We start from the raw sequence: 26,995 nt of genomic DNA, 5'->3' as shown, positions 1-26,995 counted from the left end.
TTATGGATGGCAATCATTAAAAAATGACATGCATGTGGGTTTCAGGCATGCATCCTTCAGATAATGGTTGATAATGCAAAGTTTTTTTTATTCTAGCAAATAACTGTAGAAGAAAAATGTTTAAAATCTGCTCATTTTCTGTCTTTATGATTCTTAAGTTAAAAAGTTGCGAGAGTAAAGGGGAGTCACTTTGTATAGTTCTGACAGCAGAAAACTGAAATACATTTCTGGGTCATTATTTACAACTCTATTCATTCAGTTGATCTCAAGAAATATCTGAGGTGTAACAGTCATATAACTGGCTGTAATTAATCTGTGTGTACAGATGGTAATATTCTCAGGTACCTCTTATCTTTTCTCTCTCACATTTGTGTTGTGTTACTCAAAAATATGTGGATTTACATTAAAGAATTGTGGACTTCAGTCCCTAAAAAAATGACAAAAAAAAAATTCAGACTTCACACCCTTCAGAAAATACTTGTTAATATATAACATTTTGTGCTAGCAACTTTCTAAGTATGCAAGACCATTATTTTAAATCTATTCCTGACTTGGGGCATTTTCTTCTGATTCTTGAGGTAAGAGCCTGGGAGTGCATGGGGGGGGGGGTGAAATGCATTGCACTGCATGTTTCTCCCAGTAGTGAGTTGAAATACACTTCTAAGTTGTTACTTATATATTTGTTCATTAATTTGGCTACAAAAAACGTCTGATGTGTACACAGTCATTCAAGGAGCTGCAATTAATGGCTGTGTGTGTGTGTGTGTGTGCGTGTAAATACCTGGTTCTTGCATTCCAGAGCAGTTAGTGTGCAATGGAAGGAATTGTACTACACAAGAGCATCATCATATGAGCCATATTTCTTAAGACTGATCCTGGATTTCCTTGATCTGTTGAATGTTGACAGTATGCTTTTTATTTAGCTGTGAGTAAACTGGACAGCATGAAGTCTACAAGTTTAATGATTTTTTATAGATATATATATATATATATATATATATATATACATAACATAGGTGTGAAATGTACTGTGTTTGGGCTACAACAGTTTGTCTGGCACTTAATGAAGATAAGTTAGGGTTTAAGCCGTTAATGAGCTACTTCCTGTAATTTGATTCCCTCAGCCTTCATTTGGCTTCTCTGGGATTCTAACTACAACACTTCACCAAACTATACTCCTAGCTGCTCCTGAAAAAGGACACATGTCCAGTGTGGGCTGTCCCAAGATGTTAACAAATGCACTACACATTTGTCTTTTGAATCTGTGCACCCTTCTCATAGACGATGCTCAGTACTTCACTATATGCTGTCTGACTGAATACCAGCAGGTTGCTTGTAGTTTAATGGGTTGGCAGATTCATTTTCTATACACAGGAGTTCCAAGGGAAGAGAAGGCTTACATTGCTCATACCAAGTTTGTTTTCAGTAAGAGAGAATTTTGTTTTGTTTAGGAAATGGCCGTCAGTGCTATTGTTGTAAAATTTGAAATAGGTTTTAATATAAATCTATATATCTGATTGGTGCAAAATGTTTTGTTCTTAAATTTGTCGTATTAAATTATTTTTCTATTTTTACTGAGACACAAATATTTTTCTGTCTTTTGCCCACTTCTGTTTTGTTAGCTTTCAACTTGATTTGTTACTCTGCAGCATACTAACACACCATAAAATCCATAATGCTTGATCATGACAAATTTAATTATTCTCTACGCTGTGCATATCCGTAGGATATGTAAAAAATGTGTGTTATTAGTATGTGGCATTTACTGTGTTTTCATAAGGAAATATAAGGAAATGGTCTTTTATGTCTCATATCCGCACTGCTTAAAATGATTGCACTAGTATAACATTTACTCTCAATCGTACTATATTACCACTGCTGAATGTATATGTTTTTAACCTCTGTACTATTGCTCTGTCAGTTTTTCTCCAATGTTGTGCTAGAAACTAACAAGTGTATTCTCATATAGTATTTGATGAACTGCCTTTAACTCCCTCTCCTTCCACACCATGATACTCCACTATCAAAGGTAATATACTTATCATCCTACTTAATTCTACCCCTTCACTTAACATCTCCCTCCCTCTCTCCTTTTTCTTTCTCTATGTACTAGCTTCTCACATACAGCCTGGGCACCTACCCTGTACATAATACTATGCTACACCTCTAAAAAGTACAGTTTTGTACCTACCATAAATGTAGATGTTCGAGTGTACACCCTGCTGCAGTCATCACACTTGGGTTATCTTGTCGTCAGGTGGTCCCGCAGTCAGCCTGAATTCCAAAGTCTTGGTCCGGCGTCAGTTGCTGTCGCTTCATCCCTGACGTCAGTGCACCAGGGGTATACATAATGCATCCGTCGCCATTTTCTTCAGGTTTTCTTGCCCCAGATGTCAGGTGCCCCCAAAAAGGTAGTCAGTAATTAGTACCAATCTAAGAAATTTAGCACAAACACAACATCCCTCCAGCTATAAGCAAATACATCAGGAAGGTATTGTAAAGATTTAGTCAGTTAGATCAGAGGGGATGGAGGGAGGGTAACCTGGACTGCAGCAGGGTGTACACTCGAACATCTACATTTATGGTTGGTACAAAACTGTACTATGTTCATTGTGTTACCCTGCTGCAGTCATCACACTTGGGTAGAATCCCAAAGCTAAGGATGGGAGGAGGAGTCAAAGAGGGTTAGAGGAGGCTAGAAGGCCCTGCAGAACTGCAGTGGCGAAGCCAGCTCTAGTCTTAGAGTAAAGTGGTAAGTGGTAGTTGTTTGGTGAAGGTGTGTACTGAACTCCAAGTTGCAGCTTCCAAAATCTCCTTGGTTGGGACCCCCCTGAGGAAGGCTATAGCTGTAGCCCTGGTAGAGTGGGGCCTTATGGTAGCAGGAACTGGTTTTCCATGATGGGTATAGCAAAAACGAATGCAATGTCCTATCCATTTGGAAATGGTCTGTTTTGATATAGCCTTCCCTTGCGAAGCTGTAGCATAGGATACAATGAGCTGGTCAGATTTTCTGAAAACCTTAGTTTTATCCAGGTAGTAATGAAGTTGCCTGTGAATGTCCAAGGAATGCAGGAGACTTTCTCCTTTGTTCTGTGGATTTGGAAAGAAGGTGGGTAAGTGGATGGCTTGATTTAAAGCCACACTGGATACCACCTTAGGCATGAAGGAAGGATTAGTTCGTAGAGAAACTCTGTCTTGATGGAAAATGAGGTAAGGTTCCACTGCCATTAGTGCCTGCAGCTCTGAGACTCTTCTGGCTGAAGTTATTGCTAGCAGCAGGGCAGTCTTCCTTGACATAAACTTAAGATCAGCAGAGAAAGCTGGTTCAAAGGGAGGTAGTGTAAGTTTTTCCAGAACAAAATTGAGGTCCCATATTGGTGTAGGTGCTCTCTTGGGGAGGCCTAATGTTTTTTGCCCCTCTGAGGAACTGCCTTAGAAGTGGATCCGTGTTGTAGTGGGCTGAATTAGCTGATGCATGGATTTTAATGGATGAAAAAGAAAGTCCTTTGTGCAACATCTCAGTTAAATACTGTAGAATCTGAGGCATGTGAGGCTGAAGGGTATTTTGGCCTTTAGCTTGGTTCCAGGCGCAAAACCTTTTCCATTTGTCCGAGTAGGCCTTCCTGGTGCTGGGCCTCCTAGCTTCCAGAATAACATCCATAACTGCTTGAGGAAGAGGAGCTGGCTGGATGCTTAGGTGATTTGCCATGCAGCCAAATTTAAGGTTTTGAGCTGGCTGTGTAGAATCTGACTGTTTTGCTGTGTGAGCAAATGGGCAATTTGTGGTAAAATCCAAGGTGGGCCCTGCGTCATATTCCTTAATAGTGGGTACCAGTGCTGGCATGGCCAGTCTGGGGCTATGAGTATCAGTCGTGGTCTCTCCTTTCTGACTTTCAGGAGCACCTTTGTGAGAAGAGGGAAGGTATATACTGTCAGGTTTTTCCAACTGAATGAGAGTGCGTCCACTTTCCAAGCTTGATGGTGAAGTGTCCTTGTACAAAATTTTGTTAGCTGATAGTTTTGGGGGCTGGCAAACAGGTCTATGTCTGGGAGGCCCCATTTTTGAGTTATCATTGCAAATACTTGTGGATCCAGTTTCCACCCGTGGGGATCCATGATGTTTCTGCTGAGGTCATCTGCCAATGTGTTCTTTTTTCCTGGCAGGAATTGAGCTTGTAACTGAACTTGGTAAGCCAGTGCTGTGTTCCACAAGGTCATTGCTTGCCTGCATAGAGGGTAGGAGTGTGTATCCCCTTGTTTGTTTATGTACCACATTACTGTGGTGTTGTCCGTCCTTATTGTAAGTTGTCCTGGATGTAATAGGTTCTTGAAGGCTGTCAGAGCATTCTGTACAGCTAGCATCTCTTTTTGATTGATGTGCAGATTCCTTTGATCTGCAGTCCATATGCCTTGAACGCACTGTCCTGCCATGTGAGCCCCCCAGGAGTAGTCCGATGCATCTGTTGTCATAGTTTGCCTGGCTGGGGGCAAGGTGAAAGGCTGACCCTTGCTGAGGTGACATGCCTGTGACCACCATAGAAACTCTTGTTGAAGGCAGGGAATGAGAGATATCATTGTGTCCATGCTGTGGCTGTGTTGAGACCATACGCTTTTTAGGTACCACTGTAATTTCCTCATATACAGCTTTGCAAATAGTATTAGTAGTATGCAAGATGCCATGAAGCCCAAGGCCTGCATAATTTTTCTTGCAGGGAGTTGGGTCTTTGTTGCCATTGTTTTGAAATATTGAGTCAGTTGTAGTTGTTTGTCTGGCATCAGATAAGCCTTCTGGGCCATTGTATTCAAGCTGGCACCCAGGAATGTCATATTTTGTGAGGGTACTAGTTTTGATTTCTTTTCATTTACTGTGTACCCCAGGCAACTTAGAAGATGTTTAAAAAAAAACAGATGTTGTAAGAGGATGTCCTTGCTTTCTGCTTGGATGAGTCAGTCGTCCAGGTATGGGTATATTTGAATTCCTCTTTGTCTGCAGTATGCAATTATTGGTGCCAGGCATTTTGTGAAGACCCTGGGTACAGTGGATAAGCCAAAGGGCAGTGCAGAGAATTGGTAATGGGTTGAACCTGCAATGAAACGGAGGTATCTTCTGCAACTTTGTCTGATAGGGACATGCAGGTATGCCTTCTTGAGGTCCAACGTTACTAGCCATGCTTTCTTGCCCAACATGGGAAGAAGCTGCTGTAGTGTTAGCATCTTGAATTTGGGTACTTGTAAGAAGGTGTTTAGAATTGAAAGGTCCAGAATTGGTCTCCAGGCATTGTCCTTTCTGGGGACTAGAAAGAGTCTTAAGTAAAATCCTTGGCCTTGCTCCCATGTAGGTACCAGTTGAATGGCTCTCATGTCCATGAGAGCTGTAATTTGTTTTTGGGCCTCTGCCCATTGATTTTGTGGCAGGTTTGGCATTCCTCTTTTTGTTGGCAAGGTGTGGAAATGGAATCTGTATCCTCATGAAATTATGTCTAGGACCCATTTGTCCTTTGTGACGATGTGCCAGTTGTCTGAAAAAAGTGCTAGTTTTCCTCCCAAGGGAGCTACCAAGAGAGTGTTGCTTGGCCATATGAGGTGTACGTCATTGAGTTTCCCTTCTAGTAGTTTGGGGCCTGTCTTCTCCTCCCTTCTGTGTTGCAGTGCCCCATTGTCAAGGTTTGTATTGGGCTTGTGGTTGCCCTCTGCCTCTTGGGCGTCTGTATTTACCCCTCTGTGGTCTGTCAGTAGCTGGAAAGGACCAATTTTTTGTTGGCCAATTTCTGCTGAAGCGAGGGGGCTGTACCTGTAGAAAATCTTTGACTGTTGCCTTATCCTCCATTTTCTTTAAGACTTCTTCTGCTTTAACTCCAAATAGGACATCCTGCTGTAAGGGAGCATCTAGAAGCTTTGCTTTAACATGATCAGGCAGAGTTTGTTCCTTTAACCAAGCATGCCTACGTATAACAGACCCAGTGACAGCTGCTCTGCAGGAAGCCTCTAAAGAATCAAATCCACATTGTAAAGTATGTTTGCCCACCTGTTCAGTTGCATGCAACAGATCCTGCATTTCTTTCAGTTCAGACTGTTGAGGGAGTGTGCTCATTTTTTGTCTTAACTGAGACATCAGAAATTGCTGATATTTTAGCATGTGAAATTGACAATTTAGTGCTCTCATAGCTAGTGTGGCTGAGGTGTAAACCTTTTTCCCCCACCTGTCTAGTGCTCTGGAGTCCCTATCAGAGGGTACAGGATTTTTTGCCATAGAAGCCTTAGCCCCTTTGGGACCCTGGGAGATAGTCTCTGGGTCAGCAACAGGGCTTTTATAAAGGAATTTGTGGGAGTCAGGCACTCTATAATATCTGTCTGGTTTGGCTGGAGCAGGAGGCAGAGAATCTGGATTCAAACTAGATTCTAAGTAAACATCATCCACAATGTCTAAAACTGGGGGGATGGCAAGAGGAGTAAAAGAAACTGTCTGAGCCTCATCTTTGAGTCAGAGTAGTCCTGACCTTCCCAGTGAAAATGTTCCCTCATAGTGTGTAAAGTTTCCCCAAAGGAGTAGTCTTCAGGGGGAGAAGCTGAGGGAATGGAATCCTCAGCATCAGAATCGTCATAAGGGGGAAAAGAGTAATCTTGATCCTCAGAAGAGCTTGAGGAAATAGACACTTGATCAGAGGAGGCATAATCTTCCTCTTGTCTAGGCCTTTTGTCGGGTGGGGGTTGGGGACCCCTGATTAAAGAGATCAAATATTCCGCCATTTTAAGCATCTGCTTCTTAGGCATGGGGCCTTGAACTGGAAACTGAAGTGCAGTCTTTTTTGGTTTACTAGGAGTCTTAAGCTTAGGATACGTTTTTATGGTGAGCGTTGTCGGTCTGAAGACACCTCCAGAAACCGAAGGTGTTTCTGCAGCACCGACATCTCTTTTTGCAGTGTCGTTGGTAGGGGCTATACAAAATGGCTGCGTCGGCCTAGCACTCTCCGCCAAAGGCTCCGAAGCGGTCTCAGGTTCCAAATATGCGGTAGCCAGGGGCTGCATAGGAGCCTCACTGAAAACCGGTTAATCGGAGACCGGCCCAGCCGAGGCCTCTGAGTCTGGCTTGGGTCTAGGCTGCCTGTCCTTATCGTTGCGTTTTTTGTGCACGCCGGTAGTCGGTTGCTCCGATGGCATTGTGTAGTTAAATTTTCTACCGAAGTAGTGTCGTGCGAAATCAAAGCGTCTTTTTATAGTACGCTTATTGAACTAGCACAAAAGTGACAACCAGTGACGTCGTGGTCTGGGCCTAGGCAAGGAATACAGTAAGAATGAAAATCCTTATGAGGTATTTGCTTCCCACAAGAAATACAATTGTTAACTTTTTCTGACATCGGTCTGAGGCAAGTAAAGTTTCCCCAATGGGGTACTTAGCTTTATTGAAGACTTCGGATCTGAAATTCGACTTCGAAAATCTCAGGAGTCGGCCGACCGGCACTTGCAAACTGCTTCTGCTTCGGGCAACGCACGGCAGGAAAGACTGAAGAAAATGGCGTCAGATGCATTATATATACCCCTGGCGCACTGACGTCAGGGAAGAAGCGACAGCAACCGATGCCGGACCAAGACTTTGGAATTCAGGCCAACTGCGGGACTGCCTGATGACAAGATAACCCAAGTGTAATGACTGCAGCAGGGTAACACGATGAACATCCCTGGGAACTACAAATTATATGGTTCCCTTCATCCTTGACCAGACTGTAGGATTTACCAGCCCAGCTGCCTCAGAAACTAATGTATGTCTGTGTTATCATATAACTGTATCTCTCTGTAATTCCCAAATGGCTCCCTGTTGACCACCAGATCTCACCAACACCCAGCACTTAAACATTCTGCTCTTCTTCCTCCCTAGTAAGCCTGTATACTAGTTAACTCTATCATCTTACCTAGCCTTAAGTTATTAGACCCTCTGCTCACCTCTACCAGACATGCTGTGTATTTAAATCAAACCCTGCCTTCCTAGTGTCTTTCTTGTATTTTGTGTACCACTGGTATCTGCCTTCTTATATCCCCTATAGCCCACCTCAACTCCCCATTAACTACTCTACCTAACCATACCATTTCATACCTACTCTTCTTAGCAAACCTCCCTATTTTTCATTTTATCTTTCTCTCTCTCCTCTGGCTCTTGCTTGCTCTTTTTTCCTCTTACTTTTGCTAACTCTTGTCCCACCCCCTTTTTTCCTATCTTTCTTTCTGTTTTTAGCTTACGAGTAGAACCTCCTGTCTTGACTGCTCTGCTATTACTGATTGTTTCTCTTGCAAACTGCTTGGTCCGGTGTAGCCCCACTAAGGCAAACTCTGCTCCCCTACCCTACCCCCATTCCAACCCACCACCACATAAATTACTTTTATAACAGCCCTATCCCCTCATCCAACACCTCCTGAAACCAGTTGCTCTCTGTCAATAATCCATCACCAATCAGGTTTTTACATTTTCCCTCTCTCATTAATCCCTGTCCAATCACAAGCATTATATATCACCTATCCTACAGCTAAGCCTAACAGCCCTACTAACCACACATTAACACATCATTCTACACCCTTACACCCTCCTGATGCACATAACTTACATAATTCATTGCCTATCACCCTTCAAACTCTCTAACATGTCGCTCTATACCTGTATTACACTAACCCTCATTTGCCTCTCTGTCTTTTTTCATACCACACAGCATTAAACCCCCAGACTCCCCTCAAATAGTAAAGTCTTCCACATCCAATATTCCCTAGAAACAAAAACAGATTCCTACTCAAACATTGTATCCACTATGTACAATCTCAGAATAATACTAAATGCCAAATTCGAAATTCTACCCGTCTCATCTAAAACCACATGCCCATCTATTACTAAATTAAAGCATTCTAATAAAGGAACCCTTCTTAACCACCACAAAAAATCTATCTCCTCTTTAGCCCAATGTGGCAGCATCCATCCCAATCCAGGTTCATCCTCTAATCCCACCTCTCCCAAAATCTCTACCACTAAAAATCTACTATTAATCACTCAACCATTTGCAACAAAACCACAGAACTCCACACATGGCTAACCCAGCACTCCCCTGACAAACTTGCACTCACTGAAACATGGCTCAAGCCACACATACAAAATACTGAACTGCTCCCCCCAGGCTATAATATAATACTGAACTGCTCCCCCCAGGCTATAATATAATAAGAGCAGACTGAACACATAAAAAAGGGGGTGGTGTAGCTTAAGTGTATCCCAATACAATCACTCTACTTCCATGTACCAAACCCATCCCCTCCTTTTCTATGGCCAAAATCTTGCTAGCTTTCTTATAAATCAGTAATACAAAACAACTATGTTTGCAGTCCTATACATTCCCCCACAGAACAACATCCCCATACTGGAAAACATCCTATCCTGGATCTGCCAAAACATATCCCATGAAACCATCATCATTGGGGATACCAACATAAATTGGCAAGATCTAAATTCCAATAACTCCAAGAATAGCATAAACCTTTATGGTTTTACTCATCTCTGCCCCAACTAGATTCTCAAAAAATAACACCCAAGTAATCACACATGACTGGATCTTAGTATCAGATCCCTACAAATACACCAACTCTGGAACCCTACACCAAATAACTTGAGTGATCACCTATCCGCATACACCAACAGGACCATAACCCACATCATCAGAAACCACACCTATAAAACCTCACGCAATTTATTTAAATTTGAACAACACCAATTTAACTTTTTAGTAAAATCTATAAATTGGTCCAAACTCAAAATTCTATCTTTATTTTATTTCTAGAAACTCTCAATAACTTAGCCACACTCCGCTGCAAAAGAGTAAGAACTAATCATGCCCCTTCGCTAACCCAAAACACCAAAAATCTTTTTGTAACAAGAGACAAAGCCTGGCAGAAATGGCAAAAAAAGAAAAATGACACTAACTTTCTAAACTACAGACAACTATGCAACCAAGCAAGGAAAATGATAAAACAAAGATAAGAAACTCTATTCCTCCGAACAAATAATCTCCCACAAAAATGACTCAAAAAACTTCTGGCATACTATATCTCAGCTCCTTACCCCACGAACCAAAGAAACTCCATCCCTGCCACTGATAAAACCCAATCCCAAACAACTGCTGAATCCTACACAATACACTCTATAAGCAATTACACAAGTGCATGGATCGTGCTATCCCAAACAGAACCAAGACGTTATCCTCCAAAAAAAGGAAGCCAATCTGCTGGTCCCCGGCCATAAACAAACTGTGCAACAGAAGAAGAAACTGCTGCAAAAGAGATTAAAATCCCATGAGTGGAGGAGCTCCCTGGTCAGCCTCAGTAAGAAGCTGAGATCCCTTATAAGATCCTCCAAAGCTAGCTATGAAAACAAAATTGCCACTAAATCCAAGGACAACCACAAAGCATTCTATAGCTATGTCAAGAATCTAGATGGCAACACCCAGATCTGCTCTGAGTTACAGCACAAAGGCATGAAAATTACAGAACCAACTCATATTGCCAACATCCTGGCAGATAGGTTCAGTGCTAACTTTACCCCCCTCTCATTCCCTAAATTTATTTTTATTTATTTTACATTTGTTGACTGGGCTAGTCTAGCTGGATTTATGTTCATTTTCAGTAGAGGCCCAGGGAGATGACCTCCAAGACAAACAAGAAAACAACAAATAATAAAATAACAACCACAGTGATATATACAATGCATATTACAGGCTAACAAGAAATTTTCAGTGAGGGCAAAAATAATAGACAGTGCAAAATGCAGGTGCAATATATATATATATAGTTAAAATGCATGAAAAAGAAATAAAATAAAGAAGACGGGGTATTGTATTGTACTATAAATAAAGAGAGTTAACTCTAAAATAAGTAAGCACAGAGGTTGTCAATAATGAATTCAGAGGGAGATGGTATTTATAGTTAAAAAAGAAAGGTCTAGAAGTTCATGAGAAGTATGCGGTAGGCAGAGCTAAGTCTAAGAGATAGATGATTAGTCAGGTTTAGTACAAGGGCATAACCAGTGTGTTCTGAAGAAAATTTTTAGCCTGTTTTTGAAGAGTGATAAAGAGGCAAGTGAAAAAAGGTCACTGGGGAGAAGATTCCAGGATTTTCCAACGGCGTTGGAGAAGAAAGAATTGCCAACCCTGTTAGGTTTAGCGGTATGTACAAGACGTTTGTTAGAAGAATGTAAGGACTTCAGATTTTTATAGGGGGCGATGAGGGTAGATAGTATAGGGGGGTACAGGAAGATTTATAGTGTGTCTTATGGGCAATGGTTAGTTGGTGGAATTTAATCAGGTTTTGTAGTTCTAGCCATCCTAGCTGCTTTATGTTAATGCAATGGTGGGCTCTAAATGGGTTGCCTGTAGCGAATCTGGCTATGTTATTGTAGGACATTTCCAGTTTGCTAAGGTTATTTTTAGAAAGGTTAGTAAAAATGGGTGAGGCATAGAGGAGTGTAGAGATTAGAGGAGTGTGAGCTACAGTTGTTTTAGCTGTAGGTGAAAGGAAGGGTTTAATCCTATAGTTTTTTGTTGACAGTTTTTATAGTATTGTTCATATGGGTGTCAAAGTTCAGATTATTGTCTATGGTGATGCCAAGTAGTTTGCTACCTTCTGGGTAAGAGTGAAGTTCAGAGGTGGATGTGGCTGAGCATAGAGACAGATGTCGAAGCAGTTAGAGAGGAAACAATCAGCAAAACTGACTCCAAAAAGTAAGTTAGAAAGTCAGATGAGGGTAATGGACAGTGAGGAGTGAGCCTAGAAAAGGTGGTTGTAGACAGTAGCCCTAAAGGGCCCATATCTATACAGGAAGAATGCAGAGTCCCTGTAATCACAACTATACAGGTAAAAGCTGCACTCTCTAAAGCCAAAAACACAGCATCCATGGGACCGAACAACATCCCAGGCTGTGTTTTACACGAACGTCAGAACGAATTGGCTCCCCACTTAAGCACCATGTTCAATAATAGCCTCGCATCAGGCTTTGTGTCCACTGAGTGGTGCACAGCAACAGTTATCCCACTCCACAAAGGGGGAGCCACTACTGATCCCAGGAACTATCGACCTATTAGCCTGATGAGCCTGGTCTGCAAGGCCATGGAACGTATAATCATGGAACTCATAAACAAAGACCTTGGTAACCTCCAAACTCTGGATCCCACCCAGTTTGGGTTTGTGAAAGGCAGATCATGCCTCCTGAACCTGATCAACTTCTTTGAGGGCAGTCACCAAAGCCGTGGATGAGGGTAAGGTGGTTCACACAGCCTATCTTGACCTCGCCAAGGCTTTTGACACCATCCCCCATTCTGGAATTATAGATAAACTCACTAAACTAGGTATAAATCCCTACATCACAAGATGGGTTGCCAACTGGCTCACTGACAGAACCCACACTGTAAAAGTTGCAGACTCCAAATCTGACCTCAAAGCAGTGACACGTGGAGTACCACAGGGTTCCATCCTGGGACCTCTCCTGTTTGGTATCTACTTCTCTGAAGTACGGGCTAACACAGAAGGCCTCTGGCTAACGAAGTTCACAGATGACTGCAAACTAGGAGCCATAGTCAAGTCCCCAAATAATGTGGACATCCTACAGAAGGGCCTCACTGAGACAGATGCCTGGTGTCAGAGCCATGGCCTCAAGCTCAATGCCAAAAAGTGCAGTGTCATCCCCTTTTGTAAAAACTCTGTACTCATCAACTACCACATAGGCAGCAATCTACTTAACACCAAATGCGTGATAAGAGACCTTGGGACCCAGGTGGACAGTAGTCTCTCTTTGATAGTCACATTGCCACAGTAGTCAGGAAGTCCTTCTATGTGGCACACCTCATCATAAAAGGATTCTCATCCAGGAAAACAGAGGTCATTGTTCCCATCTACTCGTCACTCATTAGACACATTATAGAGTACAATGCCCCTTTTGGAATGTACCTCACAAGACATCTGCAGCAGCTGGAAAGGCCACAGAAATACCTCACAAATAGGATTACTGGCCTCAAACAAATGCCCTACACTGACCGCCTCAAAAAACTCCAGCTTTACTCCATAGCATATCGCCTACTTCGAGGTGATCTCTGCCTAACATATAAGGCTAGTCAAACCCAGAGCTGTTCGACATGCTACACCTAAAGAAATCTCAATCCCTCCGAGCTACACACTCTAGGGACCTAAACCTTGTCACCACAATAAACAGGACACGCTGGAGGGATACATTCTTATCCCAGAGACTTCCTATACTCTGGAACAAGCTACCCATCTATGTCAAGCAAAGTTCTTCATTAGCACTCTTCAAGAAAAATCTTGAGTGGATGGGAAATAGGAAATACACCCCGTGGATCACTTCTGTGTTTCTGCTGGACAGTGGCACAAGAAAATAACTTTCTTGGGTGGCATAAGCTATGGAACCTTGCTGGCTAGGCTTATGTAGGCCCTTGGGCCTATAGCCTAGTACCTACCTATGAACATAAGCTTTCAATACACACCTCACAGAGATCATACACAGTCTACTCAATCCCTCCACCCAGCCCTCAGTTTCTCACTCTCCTCACAACCCCAGCACTCCCCACTCTCCTCGCAACCCCAGCCCTCCCCAGACTAACACACAGCACTCTGCATCTTCCCATGATTCACAAGTCTTACCAGAAACTCATCAACATATTCCCCTCTAACTCTTCAACCTGTCCCCACTCAAGTTATCCATAGGTTACTTTTCAAACTAAAATCTTGTTCTCCATCTGCCCACAACCTCTCACCACAGGACTTAAAAATAGCTGCCAATGCCATAGCTTATCCTATAAATATTCTCACTAACCGATCTATCACGGAATCTTATATCTCCTCCCTCTGGAAAAAATCCATAATAATCCCCCTGCACAAAGGAGGTAAATGCTTTGATATTTCAAATTATCGTCCCATCGCTATGCTCTCTCTCCTATCCAAACTATTAGAAAAATGCATACATAAACAGCTACTTAATCACACCCTAAAAAATAATGTCATTAACCCCACCCAACACTGCTTTAGACCCTCCCATAGTACAACCACTGCATTACTCTCCTTTACAGACACAATCAACAAAACTAGGGATCCATTGTATTTCTCAATCTATCCAAGGCCTTCGATACCATTTCCCACCCAAAACTCCTGCAACAACTCTCTACTCTTGGTCTTTCCCCTTCTGCCCTTCTATGTTTCAACAATTACTTAACAGGGAGACAACAATGTGCAAAATGGCAGGGAATCCTCTCTAACTTTCTACCTAACAACACTGTAGTCCCTCAAGGGTCCATTCTCAGACCACTACTCTTTAACCTCTTTGTTAACAATCTACACTGTGCCTCACACCAAAGCTCCTTGATACAATAAGCTGATTTTACTATCATCTCCATCTCTAATGACATAAAATACCTCCAGCAACTAATGCAAACCTCGTTCACTTCGATAGATACCTGGCTAAACAATGCCCAGCTCCTGCTGAACCCAAGTAAAACTAAGTTCCTCCTTTTCACACCCAAAAATCGCTAAACCAAATTTAAGATCTTTTCTCTTAACAAAACCCAATTAAAGTGTTCTGCCAAGCCAAACTATTAGGAGTAACCACAGACAATAAGTTTTCTTTTGATCTACATATTCAAAATGCAATCAAGAAACCCCACTGCAAACTCGGGATGCTATACTGCCACAAAAAGTTCAGAAGCTCAGCCACAACAACCACTTTGGCTACTACCTACCTGCTCCCCTCTCTACTCTATGGTGCCCCCATTCTGACAAACATCCAGACTACTCTAAAAAAAAAATTGGAATCCTGCTACAATAAGATAATCAAATTTCTATAAATGCACCCCACAACACTCACCACTGCACAGTTCTCCAAACTCTTAATTGGCTTCAACTACCTCACCTCTTTCACCACCAACTTAATATGGCACACAAAGCAATATATCAACCCCACACTTGCCCATCACTTAACTCTCTCCTCCAAATCTACTTACCCACCAGGACCCTCCAGTCTGAATACAAACAACTAGTAACCCTACATAGGCCAAATAAGAAAGCTGGACAATGTCTACATTCCTACACAGTAGCTAAACTCTGGAAAGCCTTACCATCAGACATTACAGCAATATCAAACCACAAACATTTCAAACTCACAATAAAAAAAATCTCCTAGAAACAAACATCTGCACCTGCTTCAAATAAACCTAGAAATGCTGTTTCAAGTCCACCTCATCTCCAGCCCTTCTTCCGCTCCCTTAATCCTTATTTTCTTTCCTCCTCCTTTTAAACTACCCCTTTCTTTTCCCTAACTCCAAATGCCATTAATTACTCATTCCAATTTGACCTTTGCATTCTTCTATCTTTTCTCTACAAAGGTCTACCTACAGATTACCTAAATACTGTAAACATCTACCTCAACTAGACTAACTCTCTTTAAAACCATACCACTAGCCTTCCAACTTTTCAAATTAGATATACTAACCAACTTTGCTTTTGTATAGGGTGCCAATGATTTCAGACATTGAAACCTATCTGCTTTTATGCCATTCAAGCTATCTAGTAACACTATAAACTATTCTCCTGCATATAAACGAAAAGACCATGTTACCTACACTTGTCAAATGTTTACTTTGTGATTCTCAAATGTAAATGAAATGTTTTACTTTATATTTTTTTAAGTAAAAATATTTACTTTGTATTTCTATAATGTAAATGCAAAGAGAACTGCATTTGTACCTATGCTTTGTCAAATGTTTTACCTTATATTTTAACTGTACAAGATTGTGGAGCTTTTCTCCCTGTGTCTTCACTGAAAATGGGTTCCTGACACAGTTGGACTTTCCAGGTCAACAAATGCCAAATAAATAAATAATTGGTTTTGCAATGGACTAAGAGTGGACTATTAACATGCGTTTTATAGTTTTTTGTGGTCTTTAGATATCCTGCATACCCCACCACTACCTATTATACCCCAGCAAGAAAGGAAACCTGGAGCCACAAGAGTACACAGGGGTATTTTGAACTAGATTTTCAGAATCAGAGTCAGTCTGCATTTTTCTGGATGGCATGCTTTACGTGTTTCTCCAATGTCATGATTTCTCTCTCAGGATGTTGTGCTTCACTGTAGCCCTCCAATGGTGTCACAAAGTGCTAAAGTAAAACTCAACCTTCTGGAACCTTAACTGTAGAAAATTTTAATTTTAAGTAGAATTTATATAAAAATCTGCTGAATATATTTAGCCATATATGTAAAGGGATGTTTCACCATCTTGGATATACCATACACTTATGTTTTGCGTGTGTGTGTGTGTGGGGGGGGGGGGGGCATGCACGCATAGTGTCAGCATTGTGACAAGAGAGGATTTCTATTGTTTGAAAATTTGTGCCTCAGGTAGGAGGTTCATCTAAGCAATTAAGTAAAAAACATATTTTTTGACATTAAAATTAAACTGGCTGGAGACACTCCATTCTCTGCAAATGGTAACTTGCTTTTTTATAAAATATATGTATATATTATGTTTACTTATTACAGATATACATCAAAACAAATATACCAAGATTCTAGGATTTTATTTATTTTATGTATGTATGTATGCATTCATTAATTTATCCACTTATTTGTCTGTGTTTTAATTGGATACATCCACTGCACATAAATGTTCCTTTTTATGGATAATAAGCACTGTTAAGTTTAACGACTTGTACAGAGTCATACAGTTTGCAAGCAGTAATTCTGCCATTTTCTGAAGTTAGATAAATGGCATACAATTTCTTCAAACAATAGTTTCTGTAAAAAAAAAAAAAAATACAGTTGTGTACACTTACCATAAATGAAAATGTTCGAGTGTATTCACTGTTGCAGTTATTACATTCAGGTTATCTGCTTGCAGGTAGCCCTCAGCCGGCCTGATTATCAAAGTCTTGGGTCCTGTGTCAGTTGCTGTCTCTTCTTCTATGACTTCAGGTAGTCAGGGGTATAAAAGCATGCAGCCGATGCCATTACATCAGTTTTTCTTACCCCAGATGTCATGTGCCCTCATAATGGGAAGCAATTATACACAAGGTTACACCTCCAGTTATAAGCAAATCCACCAGAAAGCTTAAATACAGTAAACAAGAAGAGAGGTATAGCAAAAAGAAGTCAGGGGGCTGGTGGGAGGGTAACCAGGACTGCAACAGTGAATACAAATGAACATCTTCATTTATGGTAAGTGTACACAACTGTACTATGTTCTTCGTGTTTCATTGTTGCAGTCATTACATTTGGGTAGATTTTCAAAGCTAAGGAAGGGAGGAGGTAATTAGAGAGCATTAGGACTAGCTATTAGGCCCTGCAAGACTGCAGTGGCAAAATCAGCTCTGGCTTTAGAGAAAATAGGCAAGTGGTAATGCTTGGTGAAGGCATGGACAGAACTCCAGGTATCTGCTTCTCGGATGTCCCTGGTGGGTATACCTCTGAGAAAGGCTGAAGTAGATGCAGCCCTGGTGGAATGTGATCTTATACCCTGTGGGGTAGGGTTTTCCATGGTGCTTATAGCATAAATTAATACAATGGCCTATCCATTTAGAAATGGTTTGCTTTGAAATGGCCTTCCTCTCTGCCCCTGCAGCAAAGGCAACTAGCAGCTGTTCAGTTTTTCTGAGAGGCTTAGTCATGCCCAAGTAAAATCTAAGTTGTCTGTGCACGTCCAAAGAGTGCAGTATTCATTCTTCTTTGTTGTGTGGATTAGAAAAGAAGGTTGGCAAATGAATGGACTGATTAAGGGCCACACTAGATATCACCTGGGGCATAAAGGAGGGATTGGTCCTGAGGGACACCTTGTCAGGATGGAAGATGATGAAGGGCTCCACTGCCATGAGGGCCTGTAATTCAGACACTCTTCTTGCTGAAATGATGGCTAGAAGGAAGGCTGTTTTCCAAGAAAGGAATTTTAACTCTGCAGTTGCAGCTGGCTCAAAGGGAGGTAGAGTGAGCTTTTCCAATACAACGTTAATTTCCCAGGCTGGAGTAGGGGCTCTCCTGGGTGGTCTTAAATTTTTAGCCCCTCTGAGGAATTGCTTCAGCAGTGGGTGAGAGAAGAGGGGTGACTGGCTGAAATGGTAAAGGCATGAATTTTAATAGAAGAGAAGGAAAGGCCCTTGTGAAGCATGTCTGTTAAATATTGAAGAATATGTGGTAAACTGGGCACTGTTGTGCCCATCCCCTGAGTTTGGCTCCAGGAACAGAATCTTTTCCACTTTTCAGCATAGGATTTTCTAGTACAAGTCCTCCTTGCCTCCAGAATGACATCCAGCACCTGCTTACTGAGGGATGATAATGGAGAGCTCAGGTAATTAGCCAGGCTGCAAAGTTCAGGGTTTGAAGCTGGGAGTGCAGAATCTGGCCCTCCTGCTGGGACAGCAGGGAAGGGGTCTGAGGCAGGTGCCATGGTTCCAGCAATGACACACTGCGCAGGAGGGGGTACCAGTGTTGGTGTGGCCAGTCTGGTGCAATGAGTACTGTCCTTGGTTTGTCCTGTTTGATCTTTAGTAGAACTTTGGAGAGGAGAGGCAGAGGGGGAAAGGCAGACTGAGAGGTTTTCCCAGGTGAAGGACAGGGCATCCACTTTCCAAGCTTGTCTGTGGGGAGTCCTTGTGCAGAATTTGTCCAATTGATAGTTCTGAGGGGAGGCAAACAGGTCTATCTCTGGGCTCCCCCATTTGTTTCTCAATATGTTGAATATCTTTGGTTCCAGTTTCCACTCGTGTGGGTCCATGAGATTTCTGCTTAGGTTGTCTGCCAGTGTGTTTAGCTTGCCTGGCAGAAATTGAGCATGTAGGTGCACTTGGTAACTCAAGGCTGTGTTCCACAGAGCCATGGCTAGTCTGCTTGTTTATGTACCACATAACAGTGGTGTCTGTTTTTACCATTAATTGTCCTGGAAGGATGTGGTCCTTGAAGGCTGTCAGAGCATTCTGTACAGCTAATATTTCTTTTTGATTGATATGCAGGTGCATTTGACTGGGCTTCCATTTGCCCTGAATGCACTGCCCTGCCAAGTGAGCCCCCCATGCATAGTCTGATGCATCTGTTGTTCGGGTTTGGGCAGCAGGGGGTAGAGTGAATGGCAGTCCCTTGTTGAGGTAGCAGGCCTCTGCCCACCAAAGGAATTTTGTTGTTATACAAGGGATGATAGGAATCACTGAGTCCAGGTCCTGAGAATGTTGACACCATAGGCTTTTTAGATACCATTGTAGTTTCCTCATATGCAGTCTCACATATGGAATTAGTAGAATGCAAGAGGCCATGAACCCCAGAGCTTGAAGTATTTTCCTTGCAGTTAACTGGGTCTTTGTGGACAGTAATTTGAAGTAGTCTGTCAGATAAACTTGTTTCTCTGGCGTGAGGAAGGCCAACTGGGAAGTTGTGTTCAAGCTTGCTCCCAGGAATACAATTTGTTGGCAGGGTACTAGGTGAGATTTCTTTTCGTTAATGGTGTACCCCAGTGAGGTTAGCAGTTTCTTTACAAGTACCAGATGATTTAATAGTATGTCCTGGCTTTCTGCATGAATTAGACAATCGTCCAGGTATGGGTATATTTGAATATTTATTTGTCTGCAAAATGCAATGACTGGAGCTAGACATTTTGTGAATACCCTGGGCACAGTAGATAAGCCAAAGGGCAGTGCAGAGAACTGATAGTGCATTTAGCCTGCTCTGAAGTGTAGGTATTTTCTGCAAGAATCCCTTATTGGGATGTGCAGGTAAGCTTCCTTTAAATCCAACGTTGCCAACCAGGTGTTTTTGCCCAGCATGGGAAGCAGCTGGTGAAGAGTTAGCATTTTGAATTTTGGAATTACCAAAAAGGTGTTTAGGATAGATAGGTCCAGGATAGGACGCCAGGAGTTGTCTTTTCTGGGTACCAGGAAAAGTCTAGAGTAAAAATCTTGTCCCCATTCTTCTGCTGGGACAGGTTGAATAGCCCTGATACCTAGAAAACAGAGAGAACCTGCTGTTGAGCCTCTGCCCACTGATTTGGGGGTAGGTCCGGACAATCTTTTGGGGTTGGTAAGGTGTGAAAGTGGAATCTGTATCCTTGGGAAACTATATTTAAAACCCATTTGTCTTGGGTAATGAGTTCCCAGTTTTTTTGCATACAGGGCGAGCTTTCCCCCTAAAGGTGTGGTCAGTTGAGCAGGGTTTGAAGGTTTAAGGTTAAGTCATTGTGACAGTTTACCATAGGGGGGTGTCTTACTACTTCCAGCTTTGGAAGTGGGTGCCCCCCACTGCTTAGGCCTGTGAGTACCTTGAGACTGTGGCCTAGGTGGTCTGCTGTTTCTGGATTTGGACTGAGAAGGCCTGGAAGAGACAGGAAAGGAACAATTCTTAGAAGGCCAATGCCTACTAAATCTGGGAGGCTGTACTTGCAGGAAATCTTTAACAGTTTGCATAGATTTAGCTTTTTCCTCCATCTTTTTAAGAACTTCTTCTGCTTTGTTGCCATACAGGCGGTCTTGGTTTAAGGGAGCGTCCAGTAATTTGGCTTTAACATGATCTGGCAGAGTTTGCTCCTTAAGCCAAGCATGCCTTCTAAGAACAGACCCAGTAACAGCAGCCCTACAAGATGCCTCTAAGGAGTAAAAACCACATTGCAAAGTATGTTTACCAACTTGTTCAGCAGAATGCATTAAATCCTATAATTCTTTATTTTCAGCACAGTCAGGAATCAACATCATTTTCTGTTTAAGTAATCTAATAATATGCTGCTGGTACTTTAACATATGAAACTGGCAGTTTAAGGCCCTAATAGCCAAAGTAGCAGAAGTATATACCTTCTTACCCCATCTGTCCAGGGACCTGGAATCTCTATCAGAGGGGATAGGATTTTTGGCAGTAGTAGCCTTAATGCCTTTGGGTCTTTGTGAAATGGTCTCTGGGTCTGCAGTAGGATTCTTAAAGAGGAACTTGAGAGAATCAGGTATTTTGTAATACCTGTCAGGTTTCTTGGGAGCTGGAGGTAAGGTGTTTGGGGCCAGGCTAGATTCCAAGAAGGCATCATCTGCAATGTCCAGTGCAAGAGGAATAGCTAAAGGCCTGTGTTGAGGCAGGAGTAAAAAATCCCCATGCCTCTTTTTGGAGTCAAAGAAATCCTGGCTTTCCCAGCGGAAATGCTCCCTAAGAGTGCAAAGTTTCACCAAAAGAGAAATCTTCTGGAGGAGAAGCAGAGGGAATGGAGTCCTCTGCATCAGAATCCTCATATGTAGATAAGGGCAAATCCTGGTCATCAGAAGAAACAGACATTTCAGAATCCTGATCAGAAGAATCAAAAGGAAAATCAGTTCTAGGTCTCTTAGAGGGAGAAGGGTGGCTTCCCCTAATTAGAGTAATAAGGTCTTCAGCCATTCTTATCCTTTTTTTTTTAGGTATATGGGCCTGACCATGTGGTTTGGACGTCAGTTTTCTAGGTGTGGATCGAGTCTTAGGCCTTGAAGAAGAAGATGGCATTGGTTTGATATGCAAGTCAGTAGGCCCTAATACACCCTCAGAAGCTGGTGCCTGCACAGCGGCTCTGGACCCATCCAAGGTAGAGACATCCGTAGATTCCACAGTCGAAGAAGCATCTCGTGGCATACCGGACTTCGAATGGGTCTCAGTAGAGGCCTGCAAATCTGAAGTAGCGGGTATCAGGAGCTGCAAAAGCACCTCACTGAATACCGGCGAACCGGTGACTAGCTTAACGGAAGTGTCGTCGGCAGCTTTGTTCCTATGCGGTCTGTCTCTGTCTTTATCTTTATGTTTTTTCAGGATGTCGGTAGTCGGATGGCTTACCGAAGCCATTTCTGAATAATTGAACTGAGTACCAAAATAGTTAGATGCAAAAATGAACCAACGACGAATAGTATGAGGATTGAATAAGGCACAAAACTGACAGCGAGGTACGTTGTGGTCTGAGCCTAAGCAAGGAGTGCAGTACGAATGAAAATCTTTATGAGGTACTTGCTTTCCACAAGAAATACAATTGTTAACTTTTACTGACATCGGTTTAGAGCAAGAAAAAAGGATCCCCAATGGGGTACTTAGCTTTTTTGAAGACTTCGGTTCTGAAACTCTAAAATGAAAATTTCAGGAGTCGGCCGACCGGCACTTGCGAACTGCTTCTGCTTCGGGCACTGCATGGCAAGAAAGACAGATGTAATGGCTTCAGCTGCATGCTTTATACCCCTAACTACCTGACATCATGGAAGATGAGACAGCAACCGATGCAGGACCCAAGACTTTGACAATCAGGCTGGCTGAGGGCTACCTGCTAGCAGATAACCCAAATGTAATGACTAAAACAGTGAAAAACAAAGGACATCTTGTATAGATAAGATAAGAGAAGAGAAAGAAGAAGATGGAGGGTAGATTTCATTAGGAAAGGGGCTTCATCTATAAAGCTGTAAAATTGCTGAGGACATGTTTCATTGCCTTTATCTGAACATATGGATGCTGACTTTGTAACAACTATCCTTTCAAACAATCCTGACACTAACTAATAGGATCTAGGGTCATGGCAGAGCCTGGAAATTAAAACCATGTATGTGCAACACATTTTGCATTGACAAAGATAACATGACTCTGTCATGCTTCTCATTCGATTCTGGTTGCAGTCCTTACTTTCTTTATTTTATGATCTAGTTTTACTGATAAAAATATGTCAGTGGAATAAAAAACGTTTACTGTTTTGCTAGTATATAGGAGTTAGTCTAAATAGATGTGTAGATTTGGATCCCCTTTTTCGTGACTACACCAGACCATTTTTAATTTCTAAATCTATGTATGTTGTCATAATCATATGTAAACATCTGTACTCTCTAATAATTTGGGAACAGACCTCCATTTATGTTCTCCTCTATATTACTTGTACATGTGCTTTGAATTCTAAAAATAGTAAAGGTATTGTGAGGTCCAGTTCTTCAGCAAATATTACTCAATTTCCATGATTTTAGAGTTCAGCCTGTCATACTTCAAAGCAAAGCAAAAATGAATGTTATGTAAAAGTGCTATTATACCCCAGACTCCTGAAAATGTACTGTAGACACTTACAAATACACAACACACTTAAACCAATGAAACATACTTAAAGAGTTATTTCAGATTCAGTAGAATAAGTCTAGCTAATTAAGAAAGAAAGCTTCCTTCCCACAATAACTTGCAGCCTATTGTCTGGTTTGACAGACATAACACTGAGTAATAAAGCCAAGGCTCACCACAAAAATCTCTGCTACAGCAGACTCAAACATGTACTCACTCACTCCCCCTCCTCTTCTTTCTGTGTATAAGAACATAAATAACCAACATATGTGCAACCATCTGGGAGAAACGCAACACCCCACTTGTGTGTTACTGTTTAAATGGCTATTGTGATTGTTGTGGTAAGGTGAAACACATTCCCATCATAATCAGGGGACCGCAACAAAAACACTTGTACCAAATTTTCCTTTTCAGCATTTTATATTCTTTAAATTATGCCTACTGATGTGTTGGCAAAGTGATGTCAAATAATTCTGAACAAATGCAATGCAGCTCTGAAAAAAAAAGAAAAAAAAAAACTTACCTCTGATGACACAATTTAAAATAACTTTTTCATGAGCCTTCTGTTCAAGAACTGTATCATCGGAATCCTCAAAAACTGGGGGTTCTGCAATAAAATCCAACCACAAGATAATTTATTTATGTAAGCAAGTAAACAAATATCTGTGTTCAATTATTATTTAATGACATAAATTCCAAATGTATTTGTTCCTTTTTCAGAATAAAACAAAGTAAAATAAAAATAAATGACATGCTGCAAGGTAGTCATTCTGGCATCTAGGTACAATATGTTCTGACACATAGATGATTATTATGTGTTTGAAACATGGATGCTAAGGAATTCATCCCGAGAACAAAGCTCGAGTGGTGAATCTTGGTAACCTTGTCAATTAGGTAGGAGACCTGATCATAATTTTTTGTAGTGCAAAAGCACTTGTTTCCACTTTGGTAATAAATAAACCCATGGAAAATTACCTTTGTAATAATTTTAATACCTGTGTTCTATTGCCATGGTTTTCAGTCATAAAGCTGTATGTCCTTTAGTCTGCCCCCTCCGACCCCTATTACCATGGGCTGGCTGACTTAATTCAAATAGTAAAAGTGGAAGTAAAACCAGTCTCACACTTTCCTTTTCTGCCAAACAATGGTCTAAGTTAGTCGGTGGGGGGTGTCAAATCAGTTCAGTAGATTCACTGGACAAGCCAATACAATAGGATCAGATTTGCTTGGATTACTATGTGTAAGACCTTGGCAGATCAGTACAAATTAAGAGTCATTACATTCTCTTATTCCCACAATTCACTTCACCTCATCTACATGTACCAACAATGTATTCTAAGGAGTGCTGAAGCAGAGGACTGTGGAGAAGCAGAAGTTAGTTTGAGAAGAGAAAAGGCATTCAAATTTAGCTTTGGTCTCCTTTTCTGTTCTCCATATTGAAAGCAGAGTTTGCTTATGTTTCGGTGAACATTCCATGTACAGGAAGTTGACTTCAACAGGTTTTCGTTTTGGTCTGTATCGATGACAAAAGGATGACACAGTTATATGGGAAAAAACATAGTAAATTTACAAGGTTTAATTTGCATTTCCCCACAAGGAAAAGTCAGTACTGCATACTAGATTGTGCATCATGATCGTGCCATACCAGTGAAAACTAGAATATCATGATTTTTGTCTGGTCTAGAGGACTTTGTCTGTAGCCAGCATAGTTTTTATACCATACTTTTAAGAGACTGTTCTACGCAGTACCATGATGAAACTTTAGTCCTACATTTTAATATCACTTGTCACATTTTATAAGACAGATAAACACACTACTACTATTTGTTCTTTAGTTTGGAGAGGCATGCTGATAAAATAAGTTTTGCCTAGGAAATTCATGTAATACATTTTATTGGAATTTGCAGCCCTCGATTCTGCTGACAATTTGCGCATAAACAAAATGGTAGCAAAGAAAATTTCATTCTATCATCCCAATACTTTAATCTTAATATTTGTACTCTATTTTTACTTTAATTTCAATTACAATGACAGCAGTCCTTAAAAGAAATTGCTACTGCTGACTACAACAAAACATTTCAACAAGATAGAGCTTGTTGTTAAAAAATATGAAAGTAATCTCATGTTAAGAGAAGACAATCCGTGAACCCATCAAGGACAGTAACGGATGGGTTTTCACTACATTTGGCTGAAGTGTAACTGGACAAGATTTATTTCTCCAATCCCAGTTACTCAGAGGTATTTGTAATGTCATCTATTAAGTTTGAGGACTGTGGTCGCTTAGAGGAATTACATGTACTTTTACAATAATGAAAAAGGTTGCCATTTCTTTTAGGTAATGTGACCTTTGAGTGAGAATACAATAGGATTTTTGGAGGTACTGGGAGGAGTCTTACACCTTTGCCAAAAAATATGGTTTTAATTTAATGCGTGTGTGACTACATTTTGTATTGATGCAAGCTGCTGAAGATTGATCTTTTATGATCTATGACTTGAATTCAGGGATTTATTCTTTACCTATTGATAAAGGAAACAACAGATGGTGCTAAGCCATTTATATAAGAACTTACAACACATATTGTGCACTGATTATCTTTGTTTAAAACAGTTTATTACACATCATAAGGAATATTATTATGTCAGATAGTCATGTAAGCTTCATGTTAGCACATAAATGCTTTCATCACTAAAATATAGATTTTAGTGATGCACAAGTGCTGATTAGCCTGCTTACCATACAGGTAAAGTGGACCAGTTGTTCCAGTTATAACTATCCAAACAATTAGATGGGATCGACTTTTATCAGAATTTGAAAGGTGGTTTCTCTGCATATCAGGATCACTGCTTATGTGAGACTTATATAGGTTTAATGGTCAGATGCGGAGTCAGTATATATATATATATATATATATATATATATATATATATATATGTGTGTGAGTGTGTGTGTGTGTGTGTGTGTGTGTGTGTGTGTGTGCATGGGTCTACTTCATCGCACTGAAACTCAGTTGCCTGCGCACAATTCACCAAAAGCTCATTTCACTTAAAACTCATTTGACTGAAACTCAGTTGCCTGCGCACAATTCACCGAAAGCTCATTTGACTGAAACTCATTACGCTGAAAGTTATATATGGCCTGTTCCCCACTGTAGTGCAATCCTGGAGTTAGTATATAAAGTAAGGGGTATTTTAAATGTTTAAAACCATAGATATGGATACTTACAAGTCCAATGAATAACTATTTCCAGAAGACAATGTATAACCAAACTATGTGGGGGGCTATGCCCCCCACCCCCCTTACTTTATATACTAACTCCAGGATCACACTACAGTGGGGAACAGGCCATATATAACTTTCAACAAAATGAGTTTCAGTCAAATGAGTTTTCAGTGAAATGAGCTTTCAGTGAAATTAAGTAGACCTGTATATATATATATATATATATATATATATATATATATATATATATATAAAAGTTCAAGAGAAAAAACACATGCTCCCTGAAAAAAAAATACCTGTTCTGGTTTTGATTGCAGAGAAAATGCATTCTCTTATCTCTTGGGATGGAATATATTTTTAGAATGACTGGTATTATCATGTTGTCCCACTAGACTTCATTATCAGAAGTCTGCTTGACCTAAGGCAGCTTTTCCCACCAGCATTCATGATAAAACTCACGGTCTATTTTCAGCTAAGTACCTTAGCAATCTGCAGTAAAGAAAAATCTAACAACTGCTTATTTATATCAGCTCATGACATAATTTACACTAAAACCTGCAAGGTAAATTTCATTTCTGGTAGTAGCTGTAGGAAAAGAAAGGTCATTAGGATGCATACCCACAATGGCACACATCTTAGCCCATTTTAAAATATATCTGTGAATACCAGCATTAATCCTTCATGTACAC

At 41.0% G+C, this 26,995-nt stretch overlaps 1 protein-coding gene across 2 annotated transcripts in view; it reads right to left on the bottom strand.

Annotated features, from left to right (window-relative positions):
* HMCN2 (hemicentin 2) overlaps positions 1 to 26,995 on the bottom strand; it is a 2,554,053-nt gene that overhangs the window by 1,664,973 nt on the left and 862,085 nt on the right. For both annotated transcript variants that reach the window (XM_044058392.1, XM_044058391.1), the window contains exon 25: positions 23,610 to 23,693. In XM_044058392.1, the coding sequence (XP_043914327.1) occupies positions 23,610 to 23,693 (84 nt within the window). The remainder of the gene's footprint in view (positions 1 to 23,609; positions 23,694 to 26,995) is intronic.

This window comes from Protopterus annectens, chromosome 16.part0 (assembly GCF_019279795.1).
Source record: "Protopterus annectens isolate FY-2018-M chromosome 16.part0, PAN1.0, whole genome shotgun sequence".
Lineage (NCBI taxonomy): Eukaryota > Metazoa > Chordata > Ceratodontiformes > Protopteridae > Protopterus > Protopterus annectens.
This window is presented reverse-complemented; position numbering and strand designations above follow the sequence as displayed.